The sequence below is a fragment of the Leucopleurus acutus genome, assembly GCF_964270905.1.
Source record: "Leucopleurus acutus genome assembly, chromosome: 19".
NCBI lineage: Eukaryota > Metazoa > Chordata > Mammalia > Artiodactyla > Delphinidae > Leucopleurus > Leucopleurus acutus.
The window spans coordinates 47,586,610-47,606,061 of record NC_139161.1 but is presented as its reverse complement, the minus strand read 5'-3'; the positions used below and the strand labels follow the sequence as shown (position 1 = coordinate 47,606,061).

The following is a 19,452-nucleotide window of genomic DNA, read 5'->3' as shown; positions in this document are numbered from 1 at the left end:
TGCATTGGCAGGCGGATTCTCAGCCACTGTGCCACCAGGGAAGCCCCTTTTGTACATTTTGAATTTGTATCAGAATTTCGTAGCATGATTTTGTATCTGGTACCACCTATTTTGAGTTAGTTAATTTTTTTTTTTTTTTTTTTTTGTGTGGTACGCGGGCTTCTCACTGTTGTGGCCTCTCCCATTGCGGAGCACAGGCTCCGGACGCGCAGGCTCAGCGGCCATGGCTCACGGGCCCAGCCGCTCCGCGGCACGTGGGATCTTCCCGGACCAGGGCACAAACCTGCGTCCCCTGCATTGGCAGGCGGACTCTCAACCACTGCGCTACCAGGGAAGCCCTTGTGTTAGTTAATTTTTAAGAGCATCAAAATAAGCAGTATATGGCTAACCAGGCAACATCCCCATGAGACAAGTGTATAGTCTTTACAAAGGGGGAACGTATGGAAACAAAATAGGTGCTAGGGGAGTCCTGAGAGTGTCTTGGGCTGTTGCAGTTGTACTTAGCTTGAAAAATCAAAGCATTAGTTCTCAAATGTATGTCCACTTAAAATCCATCCTCCCACTCCTTTGGATAGTTTTGTATGTACCAGTAGGAATCTCACATCTCTGGCTATGGGAACAGCTGCTGCTAGGTGTCCATTTTGGGTAAAGGGTGCTTCGTAGATGATAAAAACTACACGGTGGTCCTCCTTGTTCCTGCAGGTGCATAAACTGGAGCCTGAGGCTTGGAAACATGTGGAAGCTGTATATATAGACATTGCAGATCGAAGCCAAGTACTTAGCAAGGTAGGAACTGTTCAGTGATATGGGTGGCCTTTGAGATGCAGAAATGACTTCTAAGTGTCAGAGAAACCAAGGAACCATACCCAACTTGGCTCAAAGGGAAGTTCTCTCTTGGGTATTTTATTTTTTAAATGAGTGTTAAGAATTGCCTCGCCTTGACTCGGGGATACCACCAGGAAAATAGTGGCCCAGATGTATGTGTCCTGTTTGGCCTCTGGAAATTGTCACTGGATGACGCAGGTACTGTCGGTAGCCCTGGGGTTGATTTGCCCTGCTGAAGTGACACTTAGCCTGAAACTAGTTCTCTTTCTAACCTTGTGATCAAAAATATATATTGCCTGCCTATTTTGTGTTTAGAATACTCTGTTCTGTGGGTTCCAGGTTGGGGGGTTGCCAGTTACATGAAAAGACAAGTCCCCTGCCCTCAAGACGTTGGTGGTCACTTCTCAGAGTAACAGACATGGCAGCAGCCACCTGGAAAGGACAGTCCACTGCTAGACCATAAAGTTGGAGAAATTGGGGACCAGGTCTGTCCTGCTCACTGCCCAGGAGGTATTGGTTTAGGGAAGTAAAGGACTAGGTTTCCCCCATGCAGTACTCTTCCTATTTGACAGAGGCCTATTGGAATCTGGGCACAGGAACTTGACTCTGCCCGTTGGTAGGGAATAAGTGTTTGCTCTCTGTACCCCAGGGGTATGATACTTCTTTCCTGGAGTCACTCTTTGTGCCTAAGATATTTTGTTTTGTGCATTCCCAAATAGATATGAAAGCCATCTTGTGCTTCTTTGCCTAATATCCCCACCCTTACCCTCAAAAGATTAGTGGATTTTTCAAAAAAAATTTTTTATTGAAGTATAACATATATAGCAAAGTGAATAGATCATAAGTGTGCAGCTTGATGAATTTCCTCAAACTGAACATCGCCAGATATTTCTCAAACAGAAATACTAGCCAAAAGTATGGTGCTTTGAGCATTTTGTTGACTGTTTCATGTGAGTGGAGAGAAGCAGAGGCGGGGAAGATTTAATAAATAACCTCCTTAGCTTTGGGAAATGCTTTATGATTGTGTGTGTATGTGCGTGATTTGATACCTTCGTTATTTTTGTTAAGTAGATGCCATAAGGAGTTTGCTTTTCGTTGCCCACATTAGTCAATGCAGAGGAACAGCCCAAGAGTAAACTTCTGTTACTGTTAATTAACACACAGCTGACTGCATTTTAAATTAACACACTGACTGCATTTTAAATCAGTGAGGGGAGACTGAGGATAGTACACAAGAGGATTAAGTCTGTACATTGAACATTTCCAATAATGATTTTATTAAAACAAGGCAGTTTAAAAACAAAAACAAAACAAGCCAGAGGGAGATGGGACTAGAAGATTTCAGGAATGACTGCGGCCAGTTGTTCTCAGCTCAGGCTGCTGTTTTAGAATCACCTGGGGAGTTAAAAAAAAAAAATGCATGCAACCCTCCCCTGCAAATGTTCTTATTCACTGGGTTTTAGGTGGAATGACCCAGAAATCTGTACAGTTGACCCTTGAACAACATGGGTTTGAACTGCGGGGGTCTACTTAAAAGCAGGTTTTTTTTCAGTATTAAATACAGTTCCACACGATCTGTGCTTGGTTGAATCCGAGGATGCAGAGGAACTGCGGGTACGGAGGGCAAACTGTCAGTTGGATTTTTGACTGCGTGGAGGGTCAGCACCCCTAACCCCTGCCTTGCTCAGGGGTCAACTGTATTTTGAAAACACCTTCCTTGGTCATATGAATGTTCATTCCAGGTTGCAAATCCCCACCTTAAACGGTGGAAATACGTGCCTGCTCACACAGTCTGGTAAAAGTGAAAACAGGCCCTGGCAGACAAAATCACAGAGAGCTCTCCTCTGAGGCAAATGTAAACAGTTCTGTATCTTGTTTATAACACCTTCCCAGATTTTCTGTGAGCCAGCAGCGTCAAGAATGGTATGAACTGTACTCTGGTGGAAAATCTGATCTGTTTCTCTCTCTCTCTCTCTCTCTCTCTCTCTCTCCCTCTCTCCTCCTCCCTCCCCTCCCCCCTCTTTATCCCTCCCCGCTCCAACTCCAACTTCTCTCAGGATTACAAGGCAGAGGAAGACCCAGCAAAATTTAAGTCTATCAAAACAGGCCGAGGACCCTTGGGTCCCAATTGGAAGGTGCAGTTCACACCCTCACCACCGGGTGGGGTGGCGGGTGGACTGGGGCCAGTGTGTGTGGGCCTCCCCAATGGAGGAGGGGAATGGCCCGCCTGGGCTAAGGGGGATCCAGAGGTCTGCCCTCTTAGTTAACTGCTTGCCTGTGGGTGTGTTTCTAATACAGCAAGAACTTGTAAATCAGAAAGACTGCCCATACATGTGTGCATACAAACTGGTTACTGTCAAGTTCAAGTGGTGGGGCCTGCAGAACAAAGTGGAAAACTTTATACATAAGGTAAGTGACCAGGGTAGGAGGCCTTCCCAGTGTGTGTTGGTGGGGGGTGTTTTGCCTGACAAGAGAAGATCATACAACCCACGTGGCATATATCAACCCACGTGGCTTGATATTTTGGTTTCATTTCCCAGACCCCCACTCCCCCTTGCACTGAACTGTCTTACAGTTTAATACTGTCCATCCAAGGGTACCACATGTGAAAGGTAAGGAAACTGAGGCAAAAGAAGGAAACAGGAAGGGGCTTTGCTGTGATTAAATGACAAATTCAGCATCTTTTTATTTAGTTAGTTGCGCTGGGTCTTAGTTGCAGCAGGTGGGCTCCTTAGTTGTGGCTTGCGGGCTCCTTAGTTGGGGCTCGTGGGCTCCTTAGTTGTGGCATGTGACGTCTTAGTTGCGGCATGCACGTGGGATCTAGTTCCCTGACCAGGGATCGAACCCGAGCCCCCTGCATAGGGAGTGCGGCGTCTTAACCGCTGTACTACCAGGGAAGCCCCTCAGCATCTTTTCTTGATGCCAAAAGGCAAGAAGCACTATGAAACAAATTCTCCAGTGCCCGGAATTACTGAACTAGACAGACCTAAGGAGTTTTTTCCTTTTTTCTTTTTTTAACAAGAGAATCTCAAACAAAAGTATAATAACATGTAAAAATGGGAGACCCAGGAAAACTGAGCAACTCGCCCAAATGACACCTAAGGAGTTTCTGTAGCCTTATCTCTGATGTGTGAGTCTGGTGAAACTGGGCAACATTCATAGCTGTTGGCCAGTTTTAACCTGGCTTTAGGCTCAAGAGACAAGGAGGAAACTTGGCACAGTTGTTTTGGGACCTTGACTTGTGGACTGCCTGTCTTGGTAGCATTTTGGGCACAGAGCCTCGTGGTGAGGTAGGCACCACCTCTCTCCTGGGGGCTTCCCCTACTTGAGGCCATACCCTTCAGACACATGGAGGCAAAGGTCACTGACCTGAGGGACTGGAGGGCTGATCCAGATCAGCCAGCCAGGTATCACTCCCCCCGCCCCCGTGAAGTGTGGGTACTGGCACAGAGGTCGTGGGGCGGAGGGCTGCAGCAGTGGCCTGCACCTTCCGGTTCTAACTTGGGTCCCTCCTTTTTATAGCAAGAGAAGCGTCTGTTTACAAACTTCCACAGGCAGCTGTTCTGTTGGCTTGATAAGTGGGTTGACCTGACTATGGATGACATTCGAAGGATGGAAGAAGAGACGAAGAGACAGCTGGATGAGGTACGTGGGAGGCCAGACGAGACTCTGGGTCTGTCACCTAGATAACCGTGAACATTATGGAGACTGTCGTGCCAGGGCAGTTCACTGAGGGCACCGTCCTGTGGTTCTAGGAACATGTCAGCGTCCACTGTGGGTAAGGTCTAATGCCAGGCGATATGGGAACTACAAGGAAGAAAGCAGCCTGTGCTCTTGAACTTGCAGTCTAGTCGAGGTCTTGGCATATCCAGAGAGACAAATATGGCGGGCTGTGCTGAATGCCAAGTGAGTAATACAGTTGCTGCAGTGGTTCTTCAGAGCCGGTGGCGGGGGGATGGTGCTGGGCTGCAGAGATGGAGGCGGCCTCGGAAGGAGGCAGGCTGGGCTGGTCCACGAATGCCACGCATGTCACCCGCAGAGGACAGCAGTGGCACACAGGACTAACCCCTCTATAAGGGTGTTGGGAGCTATTTTTAGAGTTTGGAGCCTTTGCCTTTTTTTTTTTCTTGCCCGTGGCATGGATCCCAGAAGGAGAGCTATCTGCTGTTCCATGGAAGCCTGAAGACCTAACACTCCTCTTGCCTCATTTGGGGAATTTGGGGCTGCTTCCCTGCAAGGCTCACTCTGAGGAGATGGTCAGTAAATAACATTCAGGCAGCCACTGTGTGTGAGACACTATTCTGAGGGTTTTTCCACGTCTTGTCCCATCTCCTGTGATCCTCACAACCCCTGTGAGGATGCGCCACTGTTACCCCCACTCTCAGATGAGGATGTAGAGGTTCTGAGAGTTCAAGGCCATACCCAGGGTCACACAGCCTGCAGGTGATACAGTCAGGGGAAGAGCCGTAGCACTCAATCACTCCGTCTCTTCTTCTCCCTCTAAATGCCATTTGGGGCTCCCTCCTGCCTCTCGGGGCTAAAAGTAAGGCAGGAAGCTCTGTTTCATAGGAACTGCCGTCCATTGCTCCCTCCTTGCCCTGGGAGGGTTGGCATGGAGCCTGGGTGTCTGGCAGGCATAGCTTTGCACAGCCTTGTCCGGCACTCCAGCAGGGCCTCAGGTGAGACGCAGGCCCGGGTCCACGGTGCCCCACACTACACAGGTGGTGCCGCTGCACTGTGCTGGTCTCGGTGGAGGATGGGCCTGCGAGCCCTTCCTTCCTTGATTTTACCCTCCAGGATGACACTTCCTGGGCTGACTCCTGGCTACAGTGGTTTGCTGAGTTAGTTCCTGTTGTAGGCAGACGTTTTAGTTATTCATTCAGGTACGTTTGGCAGGGAAGTGGCAGGATTTTGGACACAACTCCTGATTCTTCTGTTAAGGGTCGTCAGGAAGTGGTAGATTTTAATGTCCAGGTCCCTGGCGATTCTAACAATGTAAGAGGGAGGCCTGAGTCCTGTGGTCACCCGATTCTTGAGAAAAAGAAAAGAAACAGGCTACCAAATGGAAGAACACGGAGCTTTCGGGGTTTAGCCTGTAGCTTCAGCTGCCCACTGCCTGGCAGCCCAGCCAGAAGTACACTGGGGTCATGGAAGTGTTTGCTGACAAGCCTTTCACTCTTTGGGTCGAATTCGCATTCTTGGTGCTGGGAGAACTCTCCTGAGCATTTACTGGATCTGCCTGCCTCAGATGCAAAGTTTGAGAGCACTTGTCCTCGGGGAGTTCTTTTTTTAATCGCCACCCCTTGTCTTTGCCTGTTTCTCCATTCTGTGGATAACTGTGCCAAAAGCTGAGATGATCTCTGTCCTCCAAGATAATTGCAAAATGCAGAAAACCCTCTTTGGAATTGGAATTTTTTAAATAGTTGGCAGTGGAAGAGAAAGCAAAGCCACTGGGGGACGTGTTCTGACCCCTTTAGCAACTGTGTGGGACCTTTGTGTGCTGACTGTACCGCTGGCTCACTTCTCTTTCTTCTTTATTTTTCCTCTTTCTAAAAATATTTTTATCAAAGTTTTATTTTCAGAGTTTTACTTTTTTCATTTTTAATTAAAAAAACACTTTATTGAAGTCTGATTGACATACAAAGAGCTGCACCCATTTAATGTGTACATCCTGATGAGCTTGCAGATAAATAGACATCCGTGAGACCATCACCACAGTCAGTGCCCAAAGCATATCCATCACCTCCACAAGTACCCTAGGCGTATGAGGAAGATGCCGTCCTCCTCTGCCCTGTCCCTGTGGTCCTGCCCCCAGAAGTAGCCCCTTGCAGTTCTCACAGTTGTTTCTTTTGTTAGTTGCCTCCGAGTTTCTAAAGAATAGGTTTATCCTCTTAATTCACAGTTTTTCCACTTCAGCTGTTAATTGCTCGCTTCTTCCTGTGGAAGGTTTAGCTCTTTTACTCCACCCACCGCTCACACGCTCCTCCTCTCCATCCTTCAGTGTCACAATTTGGGGTTAACTGGTCATGCAGCATTTATCATTATTATACCCTTGTCGTTCTTTTTCCCACATGAACCCTTTCATCTACTCTGATCTTCGTTCCTTCCTTGGATAGTTTTCTTGTTTTGTTAGGAAGTTCGTAACCACGTTCCTTCTTTTTGTTAGCTTAGTTCTCTGTATCATTAAGTTTTTGAGTCTCAACAGGGTGGTTGGTTGGGTTGTTTGCACAATAATGTAGTTGACTTTGGTTCATTCTCGTTCATTTTGCTCCCACTCGGTGGGCGCTTTGAGCTAAAGATCTCTTTAGTTCTGGGAAATGTTTTTGTGTTACCTGTTTCATCATTTTCTCCCCTCTGTTCTCTTTGTTCTCTTTCTGGATTTTTTTTTAGTTAGAAGTTGGACCTCATGAATTGACCTTCTAATTTTCCTGTTGTGTCTCCTTTTTCGTCTCCTTCCTAGGGGAGGTTTTCCGAAGTTAACTTTTCTCTCCTCTGTTGAACTTAAGACATTTTAAAGCATTTCTTGTGCTGTGTTCTTTTTTTAAGTATTTTTTCTTTTTTTCTGCTTGCATCATTTTCCTTTTCTGAAGCTCCGGGTTTTGGTTCTTGTTTGGCTTTGAGATATCTCTGCCACCAGAACATTCTTTGTTTTCTCTGAGCTCCTTTTTCCTATGGGACTCTGTGTCTTCTGTTAGGGGCTTCCCTCAAATGACTGGGGGTTGGGGGTCCTTGGCTGTCCGTTCAAAGTGAAGAGTGAAGCTCCAAAAAGTGGTTGGAAGCTCTCTGAGTCAGTGGCTGGGCTTATTGAAGGGTAATCAGCTGGTTCCATTGGGGTCCCCCACTTCAGGATCCTGAGTCTATTTTTCTTGGGCTGCTCATTTTGCTTTGAGAGGACTCCCCAGTCTTTAGCTCATGGGGATGGTCAGGGCCAGCATTCTGGGAGCTGAGCTGGAGAAAGGTCCTGGTGGGCTCACTATGCCATGGGGTGGCTCTAACTTAATCCCATTGTATTCTGCATCGTGCCCACTTCACCCCTCGCTGAGCCTGGGGTCCTGAGTTCAAGACCTCAGTGCCTCCAGAGAGTGAATCCCTGGGCTTTGCGGGAAGGGGGCGTTACTTGACTGTGAAAACTGGGGGAGGGAACACCAGGGCACACCAGGCCCAAATGGTTCTTTATTCCCACTTTCAGTGAAGTCACCTGTTTTCACCCCTAGCTGCACTCCCACTTTCAGAGGCACCTGATGCTGCCAGTTCCCAGGCCTCTGGGTGACCTGCAGCACCAGTGGGTCCCCTCCTCACCGGCAGCCCCTGCTGCTCTGCAGATCAGTCATTGCTCATCCATCCTTTTTCATCTTCCAGAATGCCATTTCCATCTCTTATCTGTAGTTGTCTCCTCTGTTCTTGTTGTCTTTATAGTTTTCTATCTTTTTTATTCCTTTACTGTCATTGTGGTAGGGTTTTGGGGAGGAATAGCAACAAATGCATGTATTCAATCTGCCATGATTAACTGCAAGTTTGTGATAGAAGATATGACTGTTAGGGAGTTCCCTGGTGGCCTAGTGGTTAGGATTCCAGGCTTTCACCGCCGTGGCCTGGGTTCAGTCCCTGGTCGGGGAACTGAGATCCTGCAAGCTGCGTGGCACGGCGAAAAAAAAAAAAAAAAATCAGAGAAATTATGACTGTTATTCTTTAAACCAATGCATAGAAGTCTGGAGTGGGTGGGTGGTTTTGTGAGTTATAAGAGGTCACTATAAGGCCACAGTCACCACTGCCATAACTCTTGTCCCTCTGTGGGGGTGGACCCACCATTCTTGGATTGAGGCTCAAGGATTTGAGAAATGAGATCAAGAGATTAGTCCTGGGACTTCTCTAGTGGCGCAGTGGTTAAGAATCTGCCTGCCAATGCAGGGGACACGGGTTCGAGCCCTGGTCCGGGAAGATCCCACATGCCGCGGAGCAGCTAAGCCCGTGTGCCACAGCTACTGAGCCCACGTGCCACAACTTCCGAAGCCCGCGCACCCAGAGCCTGTGCTCCACAACAAGAGAAGCCACTACAATGAGAAGCCCACGCACTGCAACGAAGAGTAGCCCTGGCTCACCGCAACTAGAGAAAGCCTACATGCAGCAATGAAGATCCAACGCAGCCAAAAATAAATTAATTAATTTTTTAAAAAAGAGAGATTAGTCCCTTTCCCTAAAAACAAAAATGTCAGGAAATGTGTGCCTGTAGGGGACCAGTGGCTCTCCCTCCTTCCCTCGCTCCTGATCTTAAGAAACTCAATCTCAGAAGTGGAAGAGGGTACCTTAAAGGTCATTTAGTCCAATTCTATGGCCAGTGCTTGAGTCCTCTCTGAAGCTTTCCCACCAGCTTGTGCTTGACCACCTCCTGTAATGGGGAACTCACTGTCTTATGAACATGGTAGTAATAAACATATCTGTATTATTTTTTTTAATTGAAGTACAGTTGATTTACAATAACATATCTATTATTAAGAGAAGCTAACATTGAGGTCTTACCATGTGCCTGTCATGTGTGGTAAACATTTGACATGTATGGTCATGAAATGCTCATGGCTACCTGTGCCATAGGTATTACTTTCAGAGAAGTTAAGGATACCTTCTAGTTCAGAGAATAGGTACCTCCTGGGCCTTGGTCATTAACTCTAGATAATGAGACTGGGAGAAGAGGACTCATTTTAAAAGTTTTAAGAAAACTTGTTTTCCTACTTACTGGACTCTCTAGAACATTTGCTGAGAAACAGCAAAGAACACACAATTAAGATCCTGCCGCATTTTCTTCCCCAGCCTTCCCTTGTGGGTTTTCCTCTCTAACTCTGTTGGCTTCTCTGATCCCTCCATAGCCCATTCCTTCTGGACTTTGTACTTTGGGTTGGAGCTCAGAGGCTGCATGGCGCTCTTGCTCTGCTGGCCCACCCTGGGAGCTGTCACTGAGCCTCCGTGTAGCCGGCCTTCCTGTCTGTTTGCTTGTGTGTGAATGTGCCTGTCCCTTTCTCATCACCTGAACTTTGATGAGGAGGGCCTTTCCTCCATCCTGTGGCTTTTTGACTGATGGATCACCATCAGTTTTAGATTTTAAGTCTTAAACTCTGGACCGGTTACGCAGCAATTGTATAAGTGTCCCTGTGCGGTGGAGTGCCTGGCAGGACACTACATCCTAGTTTCCCGTTTGGGTTTGTGGTAGACAGAAGGTCTGAGGATAAAGAGAAATCACTCAGTGCCTAGCTCACCTGCTGGGCTGTGGGAGATTGGAATCTGAGATTCCCATAGCGCCTGCAGAGGGCAAAGCTAGGTCTTTTGAGGCCGAGGGATCCCTGTCTGTGGAGTCTTAATTCCTTCCGCCCTGCCCACAAGTGACTGACCCCAGGGCAGACCACCTGCAGCATTGACCAGCATCTTGAAATATAGGAGCAGCTTTCTTTTCTTTTAAAATGGTTTCATTTTTCAATATTAAGGTAATATATAAGCATCAAACATTTTTTGGAAAAGAGTAAAAAGTAGAAGGAAAAAAAACACTTGTACTCTATTTAAAGATAAGTACTCTATTTAAAGATAACCATTTTAAGAATTCGTACACACTTTTACTTAGCTATGATGGTATTCCATGTGCCTGGGTGGTTTTTCTCACTTTTCTCTCTGAACATTGTAACAAAGCATGTCCTGCTAAAAAAAAGTTTCTTCACATACATGTTTCTAACAACAGTGTACATATTGCTGTGTACTCTGTCATCACCCTGTGTTGGATTTTCCTTCATGTTGTTGTAGGTTCTCACTGTTTTTAAATAATGCTGTGATGAAAATTTTTTATGCACTCAGTTTTTTGGGTAATTAGGATTATTTACTTAGAATAAATTCCTACAAGTGGAATTAGAGAATTTAAGACTCTTGTTACCTATTGCCAAATTTCTTCCCCCAAAGGCTGAATCTGTTTATAGAGTGGCTTTCTAGAGAGGTTCTTTTTTTTTTAAGATTTTTTTTGATGTGGACCTTTTTTTTTTTTTTTTTTTTTTTTTTGCGTTACGCGGGCCTCTCACTGTTGTGGCCAGACGCGCAGGCTCAGCGGCCATGGCTCACGGGCCTAGCCGCTCCGCGGCATGTGGGATCTTCCCAGACCTGGGCACGAACCCCTGTCCCCTGCATCGGCAGGCGGACTCTCAACCACTGCGCCACCAGGGAAGCCCGATGTGGACCATTTTTAAAGTCTTTATTGAATTTGTTACAATATTGTGTCTGTTTTATGTTTTGGTTTTTTGGCCATGAGGCATGTGGTGGGATCTTAGCTCCCAGACCCGGGATCGAACCCCACACCCCCTCCATTGGAAGGCGAAGTCTTAACCATTGGACTGCCAGGGAAATCCCTAGAGAGGTTCTAAAAACAATTCCACATTTGCCTCATATCTGTGCACTTTCAGAACTAACTGGTTTGTGGTTACTTTTCAGTGTCTTAAACTGATTGTTTTTTGTTTTTTTTTTTACTAGCTTTATTTTTTTATTGAACTTTTTATTTTGAGATGATTATAAGATTCACATGCAGGTATAAGAAACAATACAGAGAGGAGATCCCTTTCTCCCAGTGACATCTTGCAAAACAGTAGTACAATATCACACCCAGGAAATTGACATTGATACTTTTACAAGTTTCTTTAAGTAAAGGAGTATTTCATACTTATAGTAAAAACAGTTTTCAAAAGATAGAGAAAAATGTTAAAAAAATAGAAGTCCAAATAAATAAAGAAAATAAGTAGATGAAAAAAAGTCCCTTTCTTCCAGCCTTCGGCCTCATTCCCTAGAGGAAACCACTGCTAAAAACAAACAAACCAGGACTGGAGCTTCTATTTTCATGTTCCTCCACTATATGTATATATATAGCCTGCAGTGGTTTGATCCAAGGAACACTACAAACATCAGATAAAATCTCTTGTGTCATTTAGGCCCCAGGAAACAGGAAATAAGCATTCTTAGAGCATTTCATTATAAGAATGAAATAATGCATTTTTATTTCAGTGGCACCCTCTATGGGGAGGACCTTGTCTCTGAGAGTAAAGGAAGCTATCGTGTTTCCTGATAGGAAGTTGCATCTTATTACAAGCAGTAGGAAAACAGGACCTGGCTTTGCGTTAGTAAATTAAAGCCAGGTGGTGGACTCTCAGGGTATACAAGGATCTGCTTGAGGCCCAAGGAGCTTTGGTCCCATGATACTAAATCTTAGCCTCCCTGATAATTGAAAATTTACATGAATGGTCATTAGTGAGCAGACATTTAAAGAGTGCTTTTCTGTCTTTTAAAAAATTTTATTTTGAAAGAGTTTCAAACTTACTAAAAATGACAAGAAGAATACTGAGAACTCCTGTATACTCTTGAACCCAGAGAACCCATTCCTTTAAAGGAAAGGGTACGACCCGGGATCACACACTGCACCCTTCTAGTCTCAGTCTGGTGCAGCTGCTCAGTTTTCTGGGACTTCTATGACCTTGACATTTGTGGAAGTTACAGGCTAGTCACTTTGTAGAATGTCTTTCAATTTGGGTTTGTCCAATGATTCTGCGTGATTAGATCCAGTTTCTGTATTTTAGGCCGAAACGTCACAGACTTCGGTGTTCTTTTCATTGTATTCTGTCTTTCTGTCCAGTTCTGGTGAAGTTACCTTTGTTCACCTGAAGCACAGCAAGGTGTTCCAGGCTCATCTTGCTCTTTCTATGACCAGCCCTAGAATCAGCTGTATCACCAACGAGCCCTGGTTCCTTTACTGGAGGATGGTGTTTGGGTGCTGAATGTGCTCATTACTGTTGGGGTGTTGCTGCTTCCAGACTTTCTCATAGGATGGAGCTGGGGGACTTTAACATCTGTAGTTATTTCTATATCTAGCTGACACATTATGATCACACAGATACCTTCCCATTCCAACCTAACACCACAAGGTTAACTTATCTTTTAAAAAATATGACAGTGCCCTTATCCTTAACAGATTTGTCATGTTGAAAAATCTTGAATTTGTTGAACCCTTATAAAGTAGTATATTAACAGATATTAATATGGATAACTGAGGTTATAGGAGCACTATTAAAGATATCATTCAGGAAAGTGGGTTTTGAGCAAAATCTACAGGGAGAGGCATTCCAGGGGAAGCTAGGAATAAGCACATACTGGCTTGGTGTCAGAAAACAGACTTTCCTGTTTGGAGCAGAGGATCTTTGCTGGGGACGATGAAAAGTGAGGCTTGTGAGACTGACTGATTTTATGACTCATTTAGGGTCCATCTCCTGTAGGTTCTGATTCATCAGGTCTGGAGCCCAAGAACCTACAAGTGCCCCAGGCAATAATCTTGATCAAGTCTGAGGAAACTCTAGCCTAAAAGGCTAAGCTAAGACCTTAGGTGTAATTACAGTAATTGTTGTCAGTAAGGAGTGACTATGGGAACCTTTGGGGAGGACCAGGAGAATGTTTTTCTCATGTCCAGGTTCCACATGGACTTACTGATTATAATAGTTGGTGGGGCAAGGGGGTGCAAACAATAGACACGGGTTTGAAACGTAGCAGAGAGTGTATTTGAAGATGTTTCCCAGTGGAGAACTACCACTGCTGAGATAGGATCTCTGCACAGTGGCAGTATTAAAGTCAAGTGAATAAAACAAAAACTGAGGAGGCTGTAGCTTAAAAGTGCAGGTTCTTGAGAGCTGTGTACACACACCTCGCCTTCACTACGCTGTTTGGAATAAAGACATTAACAACACAGATAACATGTACAGAGTGCCAAGCACTCTGCTGTGCTAAGTACTCCACGTGAATATCTTAATCTTCACCACAACCCCATGACATGTGTACTATTATCTCTATTTTATTATTACCGTAATTGAGGCTTAGCAGTGAAGTCATTTGTTCAAGGTCACACAATTTAGTGATGGAGCCAGAATATGATCCAGGCAGTTTTATTCCAGCGCTTATGCTCTATGTGCTCAAAAGCTGTTGAATGAGTAAAGAAAGAAAGTTGAGCAGAAAACTCACAGATAACGAAGACATATCTAATGGGAAGTTAAAATATACATGTTATAGACATCCTGCAATTAGAACAGAATTTTCAAGTTGGAAAGGATTTGAGAGAGATGGCCACCACAGTATCCCCAACAAGAAGTTGTGTCCTCTGCTGCTTGGAAGGTGCCAGGGCAGGGACCACTCAGTGCTTCCAGAGAAGATCCCACCCTGTTTTCCAGCAGCCTCGCACTTCTGCCAAGCTGAGATCCACTCCCTGCATTCTCGATCCCTGTGTTCTGATGCCGAACTCTGGTGCCAAACTCTGCCCACCTGGCTGACTAGGCAAAGCCTCTAGGCAGAGCTCAGGAGAGGGAATTGCTCTTCCCTCCACCTGGAATGCTCCCTGCCCCCCACCCCCCAGGGAGCCCACGGGATTTCCCCCCTCACTTCCTTCTGGTCTTTACTCAAATGTCACTTATCAGAGAGGCCCTCCACAGCCTGCTCATAAAATAGCACTTTCCCACAGTCTCTCCGTCCCAGCAGCCCGCAGCCCCACCCGGCATAGTTTGTTCGTTCTCCCCCCACCTTGTCCCAGAGTGTAAGCTCCTTGAGGAGAGACTTGGTCTGTTTTGGTTCACGGCTGAATTCAGGCTGGTTCAGGCCTGGAGCAGTTCCTTGCACCAAAAAAAATGGCTTCATAAATATTTGTTGAATGAATGAAAGAAAGAGAGGAGCTTAAGAACTAAACCCCAACAATGGGATGCAGGGGAGAGAAATGGAAATCATGGATGGTGGGACCAATGACAGAGCTATAAATAGTATGACTTTGGCTGTGTGTACACAGAATTCTGTTCTTCTGATGGGCTTTGTGCACAAAACAAATGCTCTACCCTATCCACTGGCAGGATTGAGGAGGCATGTATTTGTTGTAGAGTTCCATCAACAGCAAAAGCCTTCAATTTTTCCTGTTTTTTCTGTTCCAGATGAGACAGAAGGACCCAGTGAAAGGAATGACAGCGGATGACTAAAGCCACTCCTCCCCCTTCTGCACTGTATGTACCTCATTTCTCACTGAGCATGACATAGACGCCAGAATCGGTTTGGGTCCTCAAGGCTCAGCAGCTCACTCTGGAGGCAGAAAGCCTGCTTCTTTCCTCGTCCTGCCCTCTAGTATTAATGATGATGGCGATGTTTAATAGCTCTCAGGCTTCGGAAAAAGAGGTTATGACTGTTAAGACATTTTAGGGATCTGTGTGATTGTACAAAGAACCACTCAGAGACAAGGACAGGGTGGTGGGAAGTGTGGCTGGGGTGGGGGCAGTGGATGAGAATCAAAGCTTATCTGCACCTAATTACTCTTCCTCTCGTAACTTGAGCCATTTCAAGTTGAAGCTGGCATTCTGGGTGCTCCCTGTACCCCCCTGTGCCAGAGCTGTTCCCTACCTCTCCCTTGGAAAATTTGCCGTCCAGACAGCTTTTCCTAGTGGTCCTTGTTGGGTCTGGTGCTTCATTTCCTTTCTCTCTATACCCTCTGATCCCAGACAAAGTAGTTCAGAGGCAGCATCTTTCAGATACTTGGAGAGTGTTTCTGCCCAGGTCATAGGACCAGGATGGGATGTCTCTTGTTTCACGTGGTCACTCCTTCCCAAGACCCTACATTGTATTAGCACCCAGTGTCCTGCACACCTCCACACTTGCTGTTATTCCAGCAGCTCAGAGGGGATTAGGCATGGAATGAGAAGCCTGGTCCTGCTCCCATCAGGCTCTGAGGGAAAATTATGTTATCAAATAAAGCCCAGTTGTCCTCTAGCACTACGGTGCTAAGGAGGCCTGGGCTTTCACCAGCAGTGAAGCAAACCACTGCGCGCTCTCCCTGCCCTGTGTGCTTGAGGAGAACTTCTGGGAGATAAAACGGTAGGATGAAGTGGATTGAGGAGATGATGCCAGCTTCTCATCACTGCTTGGACCTTAGTTTCCTCTCCCCCCCACAGCCCCTCACTACACCGCCTGGCATCCTTCCTCCTTTTGCAATTCCCCCATGAATGATTTACAGTGCGTTTCTATTTTCCTTTGTTGCTTCCTTAATAATTGTATTTCTCTTCTAGTTTTGCAAGACAGTGGTCAACAGGAAGGCCCAGCAGCTCCACCCTCCTGAGTGACAGGCCATCTTCGGACGCAGCCTTTCTGTGCCCATTCTTCAGGCAACTTTGATCCCTTACTGTAGTTAATTCTAGATGCCCTTTAACATTGTGAACAAATAGACTGTCTGGTATTACGAAGCCCGTGTGTGCGGGAGCCTGCCCCTCTGAGATATGTGGCGTGTAGGTGGCTGTATTTACAGCTCCTCCCTCTCCAACCATTGTGTTCTTGACCCATTTCTGTGTGCCCCCGCCCCCTTTATTTCTAAGTGACATTTTTAGTCTTTCAAAATAGCTGCCTTTTGTGATGTGGTGATTTTAAATGATTTACTTTGTTAGTTTTCAACCTTGGGATAAACTTGAGGTATTTTGCTTCCTGGGCAGATCTTTGCAATTTTGAGTGCTCACCTGGGGAGAAGGGATGAGTTAGAAATACATATTTTTTTCCCTTCCAGTTCCACAGAACAGCAATGTGGCTTCATAACTCTGACCTCTGCTCCCAGTAACCCACCGTTAGAGTGCTCTAGGCACCATGGAAGTACCCAAGGCCCAGCCAGCCTGTTTTGAAAATTAAACAAATACAAATAACCCCTGCCCCAGGCATTGCATCTCTGGTCACTAGTCTTAGAAATACCTATGGTTTCTTGGCCCTCCTGTTGCCCACTGTGTATCTCCGCAGAGCCCGTACTGTGCCCGGGTCAACTCTACCTGGAGGGAACTGTCCCGTGTGGCCCTTAGAATTGAGTCTGCCCCATACCTACCTACTAGTCTGCCCCCCGAGGAGCTCTGTATGTCCACACTCCTCTTCCCTTTTGGGCTGGTGCTGCCACTCAGCAATAATCCCCTTTTCTCTGTGCTTTCTTAGATTCCTGTCCTCTGTCTGAGGCTGGTCAGGACGCAATGGGTCTTGATCTTTTCATGCTGCACAAAACAAGCATGCAAAAAGCTTCTTCCCAGAACATGTTCCCCCACGTCTCCAGTTGCTGGAAAGGAATTTGGGGATCAAGAACTCAGCTCGTCCTGCCCCCATGCTGAGTTCTGCCCTGGACAATCAAAAGCAAGTAGCGATCATAGTACGGAGCTCTCCCAAAGCTGGCTGGTGAGAAAGTCCAGGCTCCGGGGAACAGAAGCTGCCGAGTGCTTCACGGTTCCCTGTGACTTGGCAGAGCCCGAGTATGCCTTCCCAGTGGGAGAATCTGAGATAGCTGTGGTGTCACCTGACATTTCCCAAACCTTGTGAAGTTTGTTGGCCGAGTGTGCAGTGACTCAAGCCCATGCTAGCCTGGGTGCAACTGCTAATGCGAGACCAAATCTCTGTTTGGGGAGTGAGAAGTAGGATGGGATGATATGTCCTTAGGTTTTTGTCAGTTTGTTTTGCCTTACTCATTTCTAAGTGCAATAAGGGAGTGTCACACAGGATGAAACCTGTGACTTCCTGATGGCTGTTTTCCTGTGGCCCTCCTGGGGTAAGGGTGGACAGACTCAGCGTGGTTAGCTCCCACCTTCACTGAGGCCACCTCTGGGGCCGGGAGATACCCTGTCACAGTCTCCTCACCTTGTGGGGTCTATAGTAGTGGATCTGGGGCAATTCAGTTGGTTATTAGCATCCCAACTGCTGGTAGCATTTATTTGACTGGGAAAGTTGAATAGACATTCCTACTGGAGAAAAATATAAATGTTTTCCTACAAGCTCTGTATTAGCTATAATTATATTTGTGCTTAAAGCTTTTTCCCTTCTTAACATTCATCAACTAAGTTAAGTCCAGATGTGGGTTAGCCTGGGAGAAACAAACGGTGATATTCTAGGCAGACTATTGTTTATGTGGTTTGAGGGTCAGCAGTTGTCAGTCTCCTCCCTTCAGCTCTTCTCTGAGATCCACACATATCACTCCAATTCTAGGGGCGGGGCTCGCTCCTTGTCGGCCTTTTCTCTGGCTCCTCCCACCTCCACCTGTTGCCCCAGTTCAGCTTCCACAAGAGCTGAACTGGTGTTTCCTGAGGTCAGCTGGATTTGGGGCTCCAGCCCACATCAACATAAGAAGGGACGTGCCTGGTCTGTTCCGTCCCCATGGATAGTGTCGCTGCTGGGCAGCAGTGTTGGCTTCTTTTAAGTATCCCCCTTCCCTCCTTACCCACCCCCCAAACTGACTAGCACTCAGAGGGGCTTATGATGCAAGGCTCAGCTCCTGGGGTAGTACCTTAGGATGTGCCACGCCCCTTCAGACCAGCTGCTTTCAGGGCCGCTGTCCCAGTTGGAAGTAGCAGTGCCTCTACAGGAGGGGTGCTGGGCTCTGGCCTTCTCATGGAGAGAGGTTGGGGACAGGGTCAGTATTGTGGACATGTGTATATCTTCCCAAATTCTCTTACAGTCCCTGCTGGGACTCCCTGACATATTTTGGTTGGTTCCTAGTGCTACTTCTTTTACAAAATACACTTTGTAGAACTGATTAGATTACCTTGTTTATTTAATGTGAGTTTGTGCCTTTTTGTCTCAATCTTCCAATATGGGTTATATTGGGGGAAAAAGCAGTCTAATAAAATCCTAGACAGAGCTTTCTGGAGTCCAGCTTATTGGTGATGTCCTTATGTCCATTTTACAACTTCGGTATCCTCAAACTCTTGCTGATCTCCCCAGTTTTACCAGGGAAGGATTAGAAAGATACAGGATATCTCTGAAAATTGTTGCATGTTGATTTCTGTAAACTAAAACAATCCCCTTATCATTTTACTTATGCAAATATCACATTTCTGAAAGTAATTTGGCCATCTTCTGCTGGCAGTATTTCCTTTTTGTTTTTGTCTTCCCTCCTCTCCACATCCCCCTCTTTTACCCATCCTACCAAGGAAAACATTTATTTAAGGTTGTTCTTAACCCTGGCTTCCGAGTCTGTAAACCTCATGAAGCTTGTTTGTAAAGTTGTGCATTTTTCTGGGGAGAGTCATGGCTCTCATCAGTTCTTCAAAGGAATCCCATGCACTGTCCTGCCCCCGCCCCCCCAAAAAAATTAAGAACCAGTGACTGAAGGAAATTATAGTTAGTCTTTGGCACAATAAATAATCTTCATTTCATGTTTGGTCGTAAATAGAGGCAGTGACTTATTTTTCGTTCACTGATGTATATAGCCTTCTGAGTCCAGGAGCCCCCAAACGTCCAATGTGTAATAGCTTGCATGAGTTTGAAGAGCGGAAAACACTTGAACGTGAGAGTGGAGAATGGAGGCGCTCACTGACCAAGAGGAGAGAGATTACCTGTAGTTGGGAAAGAGACTGGATTACAGGCCGGACAGTGGGTGGCTGCGCCGCCTCCCCTCGCCTTCTGCCCCTCGGGACGTTGGGAACCTGGAGGGAGACGACGCCGAGGTCCGAGACCTCACGTTCTGTGCTAGTGAAACGCGACGCGCCGGGGCGGGGCGAGGCGGCGGCTTCCGCCGGAAGACGGCCCCTCCAGGCCGACCTCGCGCGAGGCACGCTGGGAGCCGCCTGGGCGGTGTCTGGGCCACGG

At 46.5% G+C, this 19,452-nt stretch overlaps 1 protein-coding gene across 1 annotated transcript in view; it reads left to right on the top strand.

Moving 5' to 3' along the window:
• Positions 1 to 18,502, top strand: part of PITPNA (phosphatidylinositol transfer protein alpha) — a 40,805-nt gene extending 22,303 nt beyond the window's left edge. Inside the window, exons 7-12 of the mRNA XM_082861073.1 lie at positions 703 to 786; positions 2,883 to 2,960; positions 3,124 to 3,234; positions 4,348 to 4,470; positions 14,796 to 14,864; positions 15,918 to 18,502. Of these exons, the coding sequence (XP_082717199.1) occupies positions 703 to 786; positions 2,883 to 2,960; positions 3,124 to 3,234; positions 4,348 to 4,470; positions 14,796 to 14,840 (441 nt within the window). The 3' untranslated portion in view covers positions 14,841 to 14,864; positions 15,918 to 18,502. The remainder of the gene's footprint in view (positions 1 to 702; positions 787 to 2,882; positions 2,961 to 3,123; positions 3,235 to 4,347; positions 4,471 to 14,795; positions 14,865 to 15,917) is intronic.
• The last annotated feature ends 950 nt before the right edge of the window (positions 18,503 to 19,452 follow it).